Consider the following 10,373-nt stretch of genomic DNA (forward strand, 5'->3'; position numbering starts at 1 on the left):
TCAACCACACCCAATTGAACTACACGACCATAGATAGATGGCGCGCTCACTTCTCGTCTCACGCGGCCCTGATGGCTCAAGAACCCCTTGAATAACATTCTCACTTGCTAGCACTTCAATTACGGATGGCTGGACCAATCAAGGACCTGGCGGTCGCTTGAAATGGTAGGAAAATGGCCACCAAAAACATGTGATTCAACAAAGCTTGCCCAGAAGTATGACCATGAGACAGGCTGAAGGATTTGCCGCCCAGCTTCACAAAACATCCAAACCTAACACCACCCTTCTGGGCATCAAAGTGGTTGGGCGTCGCCCAGAATGATACGTACCGGCGAGCTACGATGTGAAGCTTTCTTTCCCTGGTAGATTGGCGTGGGCCGCGTCACCTGCTTTCATATTCGGGCTCCACCGAGTTTCCGGCCGTAGTCGCGCTGTCGGCTCCACAGCGGAAACGAGTCTCTTTTCGAGGCCACCTGAAATGAGACGATTCCTTTGAAAGCTCGAATTTAGAGTGCCTCGGTTATTAATTTCGTTGTCTGTAGCGGTGAAAACTGTCCTAATTTTACTTAATCTCCGGCGGCGTCAACATAGTTCACAAATGGCGGAGTTTCAAATGCATGAAGCGCTACAGGTAGAACACTTCTGCCACTCATAGAGGCCTTAGTTAAAGCAGAAATGCAGTTGCTTCGTGTCCAAAAAAGATGTCTTCGCTGTCTTTTGGAAATACAATGGCGCCTCCCAATCAAACAAGCATCACCAAAAATGGAGGTGCTGATATGATCGAGCACAGCTTGCAAGCCCGAGAAGAATTTCCACGCGGGACTTCCCGTGACCGCCCAACAGACGTGCTCTGAGGAGGCGTCAGCATGAAGCAGTCATCACAAGCGGGGCCTTCCTTTGTCTGCGGCAGAAAGGGGCGAACGCTGCCTTGCCTGACCACTCGGGGTTAATTGCGTCGTTGGAGGAAGAAGCCTCTCCGTGTGGAACGATGACGGTGAATTCCCACATTCACGGTGGTGAAACCCAACCCTCCGTCTACCCTGAAGTGCCTAACCCTGGCGGCAAGCCTCCTATTTCCACGAACCGCCGAGGCTCGAAGTTAGTGGCCTTGCGGTACGCGGTACTTTCAGTACCGGATCTCGGAACCTTCCAGATCTCGGAACCTTCTGGCGTCATGGCAACCTGCCATCGTACTGTGAGAAAACTGTCCGCCGTGGCGGGAACAAACGATTTACCAGCATGAAATTATTAAACACTTGCTTATATCAGTATGTCGATATATCGGCACCTAGCCTAAAAATTATTGTGGGACTCTAAAAAGAATGAAACACAAAGTGTCCCTGCCGACAGATAGAGTTGCACCTTTAAAGTGATACCGGCCAGGAGGAGCTCGTGTTACATAAGTCTGATGTGCCTTTCAGTATGTCGATATATCGGCACCTAGGACAAAAAGTACTGTGGGACTCTAAAAAGAATCAAAAACAAAGTGTCCCTGCCGACAGATAGAGTTGAACCTTTAAAGCGATAGCGGCCAGGAGGAGCTCGTGTTGCACAAGTCCAATGTGCCATTGGCGTCCCTGGCCATGGGCGAAAAATCTATGAAAATTCCATAGAGAAGCAACCTAGGATGCAGAAGGACCGCCTGTGTCACGTGACCTGGCGGCGTAAGCCCAACCTGCCCCCAGGATTGTGAGTGAAGTCACCGTGGTAGGTCGCCGTTACTAAATTAACGACTGGTCACTCAAGGAAGAGCAACGTAGGTCGCACAAGGCCCCCGCCGGCAGCACTTGCCATCACAAAGCAGTGGCACGTTGCTTCTAAATCACTGCATCACTGCGTCAGGAGCGGTGGGAGTACTCCCAGGGATCTACGCGTATAACTATAGAAAAATTGGTTGTTGGGGAAAGGATATGGCGCAGTAACTGTCTCATCTCGGTAGAGGCATGAACTGCGCCGTAAGGAAGAGATAAAGGAGGGACTGAAAGAAGAAAGGAAGAAAGAGGTGCCGTGGAGGGCTCCAGAATAATTTCGACCACCTGAGGATTTTTAACGTGCACTGTCATCCCAAAACACGTTAAGGATTAATATAGAGAATGATCAGTTCTGCATAGTGTAACCCATTATGCTATTGACTACATTACGTTATCGCATAACCTTAACGGAGAGTTTAAGTGCCTCAGGCTATGAAGTGCGCCTTAGTCAAGGGCTCCGGAAATTTCGACCGCTTTGGGTTCTTTAACGTGCACTAGCGTCGCACTGTGCACCCTGCGTCTAGCATTCTCGCCTCCATCGAAATGCTACCGCTGTGGCTGGGATCTAACCCGCGTCTTTCGGGTCAGCAACCGAGCATCATAACCACCCAGCTACAAAAATTAACCTGCACGAAATTCTCATCTAGAATGTTGCTATTAGAATTGCTGAAAAATACTAAAGGTTAAAAAAATTGATTTGATGATTGGGCTCTTCACTCATTAGACTGTAGCAATGCATTAAAAATTGTCTGTTGAGCGATTTTGTTTTCCCCGAGGTAATGATAAAAGCCTAATAAGTATTAATTTTTTTTAGGAACTAATTTACGGAAAAAGCAAATCCAAGATTTGAAATCTCGATAAAGAAATTGAGAGGGTGACAAACTTTCTTTTGAATTCGACAAAACATAAGGAAAATAGGTCAAACACTAGTGTCCCTCCCTAACTGCCACCTGCCACGGTGAGGAGTGAGCTCACAACATGATGGGCAGGTTGCCATATGCCATGGTGGACAGGTTGCAATGATGTCATAAGGCCACATGACCTGCATGGCAGTAGCGCCACCTGCATTACTCTACGCAACAATGCCGCCGAAGGAGGGTTTTACGCTCAGCAAGACTCGTAATGCTACCGGGTTAAATAAATTAACCGTGACACGACACAAAAATCCGTAAAGAAAAACAACAAAGCAGTACATCAAAAAGAAAAAAAAGTGGGAACAAATAATGATCAGCCCGTGATACGACAGCGCATCATCTGTTGTGTGTAGATATTTCGGATTCCATGGCAGTATCTGAGGATGCTCGGCATGAAAGAATGTTCCAGTAGGGACTGGTAGCGCTTTGCTTTAAATGCATGGCCACGATGTGGAAATACTGACTACTGGCTACGACGGAAAGAATTCATTATAAAAGGAAGATAGGGACAATTTTTTAGCAAAGTAATAAGTGTTATATTTTTTGCCACTCCGATAACTTCACTAGCACTGCTTTTTTCTAATAATTTGATACTAGTGCTAAGTGCAAAATGCAAAATAGTGCAGCGAAATTAATGCAGAGTTTTAACTCCTTGATAGATATGACTGCACACTGATTCCAAGGTAATTGTGCACTGTTGTATAAGCTCTATTGTACTGCTTTTGATGAGTCAACAGGTAGGGATTTGAACAGCATTAGTAAAAGACGAACTTAGTTTCGGAAATATTTATTGACGTTAACCAGTGAGGGCTGCATGTAATTATAGGGTACAAATCAGACTATTGTTTGGCTTTCAGTGCTAGGCGAGTTGCGGCGACAAATTACGGGGTTATCCGCATTTATTCTTCTCTTAGACGATGTATGTGACATTTCTACTAACCTCTGGTATGTGAAGGCATGGTCCTTGTGCTCCAGTGGGTCCTCCGGTTTCGCTTTGCGAGCTTTCCTAGAAGAGCAGAAATGTGGGCGGAATTAAGCCAAGATGGCACCACGCTGACTGAAGCTTCAATTTGCTTTTTTTGCGCGCCTGCACTATCACCCTATAACCAATGAACTCACATTTCACATATGTTCGTTGCTCGGGGAGATCAGCCTGGATCTCACAAGCCCGATCAGTGGAAACATCTGCCATCGCAGGGGAGTGCATGCAGCGCACCGCTTAACCGCTGCACCACTGCACCAAGTGTCGCATGAGAACTCTGAGTGATCTATGAAATGTAGAGAATGACCAATCCGTCATACATGGCCATTAACCCATTAACGCTTTCGCGCCATTCCTTTAAGGCGGAGCTTAAGTCCGAGGTCGACATCTTTGTCTGGAGTCCCGAAGTGAAAATCGCAGTGCTAGTGCACATGACCTGCATTTGGCTAAACCCCGTTAAATCGGCCGCCATTTTTTGTAATACAAACCAGTTAGGTAACATAACAACAGGCCGTAAAAACGCGCTTCAGCTATCTTCTATGTTTATTGCCCTTCTTTCCTATTCCTCAACCGCTGAAACGGCACTATGCTTTCGTATCAATAACGAGGGAGAGAGATCTGGCAACGCCTTAAGTCACTGGACTGCCAAGTAATGGCAAGTACTGTCAATACGGTTAAAAAGGCTGTGGGCTGCACATGTTTAAACGTGAAAATTTGGGGTCCTGGTGACTATATATTGGTCCAGATTATACAGCAAGTGTTGTTTGACTATCAGTGAATATAGCACAATTCACGAGCATATAAAATTTTGATCATAGAGTCGTTCTAAACTGCATGAATCTGTTGAAGCAGGCTTCAGCAAATATATTTAACATAGCATTCTGACCTAAATTGAAATGTGAATGTGTTGGTGTTTATTAAAAAAGACTTTTTCAACACCAAATGAGATTCTGTGCCCGGGGCGAAGACAATACAGCATATGCTCAGTGTGTACAAGGTGCTGACCATCTAGTAAAAAAATGTTTGCGTAGTTAGGCCAAATGAGAATTAAGCCCAATGACACTTCTTTGTTCGGCTCTATTTTTCACGGAGAAAAGTTCTTCGGATAGCGGTAATGGGTTAACCCCTATAAGCAAGGAATCGGTCGTTCACTGTTTGCATTCATACATCACTGGGAGTCCTCATACCACTCCTGGCGCAGTCGTGCAGCAGTTAAGCGATACGCCACTATCTTGGGATTACGGGTGCTGCCACTCAGTCGGAGCGTCATGTCAGTAAATGTTTATTTTTCTTAGTTTGTCAGTTTAGAAGCGTTTGATATATATGTATATATATATATATATATATATATATATATATATATATATATATATATATATATATATATATATATATATATATGCATGCGCACACACACACACCAGGTGTCCCAGCTAAATGTAATCACACTTTTCAAAAACACCATGCCCAAGCCACGTGAAATCAACTGAGCGTATGTTGTTTGAAGTGGCGTGACCTCCTCTGTAGTATTTCTTATTTCTTCAAAGCTGATTAGTTAAGCCTAATAAATCATTTTTTAATTACTGCCATCAGGAACAAAGTGTGAATGAAAAAGTTGCACATTCCTTTGAAGAACAGCTGACTATATAGGTATAATATATATACACCAATATAGACAGCTGGTATAAAAACCTATTATATATGAAATGATATGAAGATGGTTCCGAGCCCCGTAACCTAGTTTGCAGTATTTTTCGTTCAATGTTAATTAATTAGGCCTAGTTAGGTAACTTTTCAATTACACACTTGAGGAACAAAATGTGCATGGAAAAGTTATACATATATACTAATATTTATATACTTTATAGTAATATTTGTTTATACTAATATTTCAACCAAGGTTAGAATAAAGGCGCTTTTCCACCGTGTGTAAACAGTATATATATAAACTGTCATTAATGATCAGAGTGCCTGCCAAATGTGCTCTACCTCATTCCTATTCTAATGATTTCACTCTCATGGTCCTAATCTTCGCTCACTACAAGTGATAACTAGATATATCAGCCAAAGCTAAACTGGAGTCACGATGAAGATGAATAAAAGCAACCAAGCATACCATGCACTGTTCAACGCGGCATGGACAACAGCATGAGTTCGCGACTCAACATGGGCAGCGCTGCTCGCATATCGACCGCTCTTATGCTAAACGCCTCTGTGTGATGATAAAGGTGGGTGAGAGGAAAATAAATATGTTGTATTAAAGGCTGTAACATTACGTGGTGTAACACTACTAATATTTGCACTGCGATCAGCCAACGTCTCAGCATCTCAGCTAGTCTTGGCAATACCTCTCGAGCCCACGATCCTAGTTAATGCAAATTCAAAAAAGCAGACAGACACGTAACTCCTTCCAAATTCACCAGGCAAGCTAAACTTTTTTCACCAAAATTCCTTGCACTTCAAACTTACGGCCGTGATATCGGGCACGATGCAGCGAAGGCATTAGTAAATTTAAACCACGTGCTGTTCTTGAACCCGTTCAGATATGTCAATGCGAAACTGCACATTCCTGCATTATGACTCGGAGAAAGTACGGTCGAAGCGACGGGTGCCTCACACCTTCCATATTGAATTCCTTAACACAGGTTTTTTTTTTGTAGCGAACTCGAATTGTAACTAATTCGAACCAGAAAATCAAATTTGTTTGCATTCTGAGGGTTTCGAACACACGAGATTCTGACCACACCAAAGCATCAGTTCCAATAAATTATGAGATCACTGCGCAATACACAGGATTGGATTGGATCGCCCGCATTAGATAGGATTGGATTGGATTGTAAAACATTTATTGCGTCGAGAGCGGGTTCCAAGAGACAGATACTTGATGGCCACTAACCCATGGCTGGCGGTGACCTCATTGGCCTGCTCGATTGCCCGCACTTGAATCTTAGGGTCCAAGCTGACCAGCACGGCCTCCCATCGCCCAGGAGAAGGGGTGCTGTATCAACTCTGCCGGAGGCAGATCATTTGAGCAGTTCCACAGAATGTGGTCGAATGTGGCCCTTACACCACATTTATGGCAGTTTGAGTTGTACTGGCCAGGGTACATAAGGGCAAGCACTGCCGGATTCAAAAGGCAGCATGTTTGCGGTCGGCGCCAGGGAACGTCCTGCGCTTTTGTTAATGATTGGAGGATTAGGTTTAATGAAGTTCCGTCATTACCCATTTCGAGTTTTCATTATTGGCACCACGCTTCACTTTCGAATTTGGCGCCCCGCTTCGCTCCTTCCAGACTTCCGGTTTTTCAAATTGGGTGCCACGATTAAGTTTCGCCCACTTCCAGTGTTGTCAAATTTGTAGTCACTTTTGCTCCGGCCCAGGCCACTTTTTGTACATTTTTGGCTCTAATTAAATACCCTGCATGCACCTCATAATTTGCCCGGCGAGATGTTTTGATGCTCTTAATGCAACCATTCTTGTTTTAACATTATCGTGATGACAAGCTCGTGATGACACGAAACCGCAAACATAGCCATACAATGCTTATGCATTAATAAACCCACAGTTCGAAATAAGCACGTTCGAATTGATGAGTTTCCATTGCGCTAGTAGTAGTAGTAGTAGCGGTGGTGGTAGTAGTAGCAGTGTTAGTGGCGTAGTGGCAACTGAAGTCAAACCCCTAACACCAAGCCTATGTAGGCTTACTGTTAGACTCACCTGAGCTGGCCCGGCCGGTAGTATGTCGGAGCATCGTCGCAGCGCCACCCGCTTTCCCGTTGCCGCCTCAGCGTGTCCTCCTCCAAGCCCTGCGCTTCTCCGCTGCCGGAGCAAGTGGAAACGCCACTGTCTCCTCGAGTGAGAGGGGGCCGGCTGGAAAGCAAGGACGACTCATAAGGCAGGTAGAAAATGGATGGCTCGGAGTGGCTGCTCTCCGAACAGATGGCGAGGGAAACGAGACCACCGAGATCGCTCGCTGTCCTCAAAGGTCGTCAATGATAAACATAATTGGTTACCAGGAATGCAAAGGCGCATTAACTGTCTGACTATATGCGGCCCCAATGGGCGAGCCATGGTCCTCGGAAAGGAAACGAAAAATAAACCAGCGCACTTTGTATTGGACGGTCTCGAAATTTATTCGAGCACGTGGGGTTCCTTAACGAGCGCCGACACGCCACAGCATTACGACCTTCCGGTATTCGCATCCACCAAAACACTGCAGCAGCGGGCAGAATTGGGCCTGCGTTCTGGGACTCAGCAGCCGGAAACACTGACTCACCGCGACAGGAAAACTGGTTTCGCTTTTTGAGCAGATAGCAAGGATAATATGGCCATTCCATTCAAATTGAGAAACTGGGGCGTCCTGGAAAGAAGGAGGCTGCAACCTCTAAGGTGAAAATCATCAGCTGCGGTAGGCGTCCACGCTTATTCGACCTGTAGTCCTCATGAACAAGCCCTCAACGTGCAGAGAATAGTGTCCGAGAACCGAACACGACCAGAACTTGCATTAGGCAACCAGTCTAAACTGCTTTATAATCGCTACTTATTTATCGGTCGTTTCATTGAAGCTCTTGAGGCAGGCTGGCTTACGTGTTCTTGTAAATGAAAACGATGAAACAACGATTGTAGCGCGTATGTAAAGAGGAAGAAGAAGAAGCAGCGCGGATGTTTCACGTCACGGCTAATATACAGTCACATTTGACATCACAGTCATCGTTCAGTTGTTGAAAGCGAATCCAAAGCAAAACGAGAGTAAATTAAATTATAACATTGTGGGTCATAAATACCATGTGGTGATCCACGTATACAAACGTCTTACGAATTATAACGTTCCAAACACACGAACAAAATTTTGGTGTTTATATATGAGACAGATACTGCGCCATTTCCTTTCCCCAAGAAACCAACTATATTATTATTACATTTGTTTAAGCATGAAATTCTTTTAGCTCTCCTTTGTGGACCGCTGATATCGCACACAGCACATGAGTGAGTGCCTTGCAGTTCTCTATCGAAACGCGAACGCTGCGGCCTCCGCTGCTGTTAATGAACCCGTGTCCTCAGGCATTTAAGCCGAGTGGCTGAACGTCCCAGCCACTGCGGAGAGATGACACGTGCTTACACTATGCTGCGTCCGTAATACCACCCGAAATGTGGCCGCCTTAGGAGGAGGGGGGTTACTACGGAAGCAGAGCATGGTGAATGTACGGGAAGCTGGGCACTATGGGAGCCATCGGGAATGTGGCCACTGTGTAAAGAGGTTGGCTGAACACACAGAGAGCCAGAATAATGGCGTGAGTCGTACGAGGAGCGCATCGGCAGAGATAGCGAAGCACGCATTAAACAGCAGAACAAGTATAGCTATGTTATATATACACATGTTGCTGCCAAACTCTCCATACAATTCAATTCAATGCAGTTCAACTGATTTCACAACATATATACATGGTTGGAACTCTTGGGAAAAAAGCTGCTCAGAGCAGCTTGATGAGGCCCATGAGACCATGACAAGGTAGAGCAGTGCAGATACATGATTGCAATATGACAACAAAAAAAAACATTATAAGCAAGGAAACATGGCTAGTGTATACAACACAAAAACTGACTCTGTATAGAGCATATCACATACTGAACATATTACATGTTCAAAAACCAACTATCGTAGGCGACGTAACCATGCAATGGACGTCAGTATTTGATAAAGAAACACAATGTGATCAAAAGGTGGACAGACATTTAGGCATTTACAGTGCATTTAGAAATTGTTCCCGCAAGTCGTTGTTTCTAGCTTAATACACTCCGAAATAAAGAAGTGAACAGCTGTCACTGAATCTCGCGTTGCGAGGCCGTTCGTTACCTTGGTGTCTATTTTTTGATGTGTTGACTGCCCTTTCGCCAAGGTGTAAGCTAGGCTGGAACGAGATGTCCTCGTGTCATACATATATAACAAATCCTTTAAAATCCGGTTGGTGGTGACTTTTTTCGCCTAGTTCTTATGTAGACTACTCTTTTTTTTTTAAAGAATCTAGTAGTCCGTGAGGTGTGTATGCTGAGTGCAAAGAAAACGTAAAATCTCTCCCATTAAACGTGCTTCATGTTTTTGTGACTCCCATTCTTCAGTAAGAGGCTTTGACAGATGTAGCGTATTACTTACTCCAGTATTCCATGTGGACTTTCATTTATGTCTTACTTCACAAAGTGCTCACTTCACAGAATCTTTATATGCCTTGTAAATTTTTTATATTTCTTTGTCTCGAGCTTATGCAGCGCAGATATCTTCTCCCTCGCTGCCAACAATACCGACATGGCTCGTGACAAAGCAGACTTTTTTATCAAGGCGTAACAAAAATGATCAAGCCTTCGCATTACACCCATCCACAGGGGAGGATAAAGAAGCTTCGACTAAATATGCGTCTTTTCCCCATAAGAAAGCAAAGAGGCAATTGTCCCTAGAGTCAGTTACAACTTAGGAATGCAAAGCGAATGCACTTGAGCCAATGGCGTCGTTCAAGACACGATCCTTTTTCCTTTGCCTCTTTTCAACTTCGCCCCTGGCCCGAGCAACGAACACTCCCCAAGGAAGTTGCGAAATGGTTGGGGACCAAGGCTTTTGTCTTGTACGACGACACTGGCCGGAGAGCCTGCTTTGAGGGGCATTTGCCGCTGAATTATTGAGTTCTAACTGACTACAGTCAAAGGGTGGTAACTTACCGTCTTGAAAAAGGCTGC

The 10,373-nt window shown here is 44.8% G+C and overlaps 1 protein-coding gene across 1 annotated transcript in view; it reads right to left on the reverse strand.

Annotated features, from left to right (window-relative positions):
• Positions 1-8,878, reverse strand: part of LOC144110916 (uncharacterized) — a 46,066-nt gene extending 37,188 nt beyond the window's left edge. The window contains exons 1-3 of the mRNA XM_077643984.1: positions 8,853-8,878; positions 7,365-7,517; positions 3,606-3,671 (exon numbers count right to left, since the gene is read on the reverse strand). Coding sequence (XP_077500110.1) covers positions 3,606-3,671; positions 7,365-7,517; positions 8,853-8,878 — 245 coding nt within the window. The remainder of the gene's footprint in view (positions 1-3,605; positions 3,672-7,364; positions 7,518-8,852) is intronic.
• Positions 8,879-10,373: the final 1,495 nt, after the last annotated feature.

This window comes from Amblyomma americanum, chromosome 11, assembly GCF_052857255.1.
Source record: "Amblyomma americanum isolate KBUSLIRL-KWMA chromosome 11, ASM5285725v1, whole genome shotgun sequence".
Classification (NCBI taxonomy): Eukaryota; Metazoa; Arthropoda; class Arachnida; order Ixodida; family Ixodidae; genus Amblyomma; species Amblyomma americanum.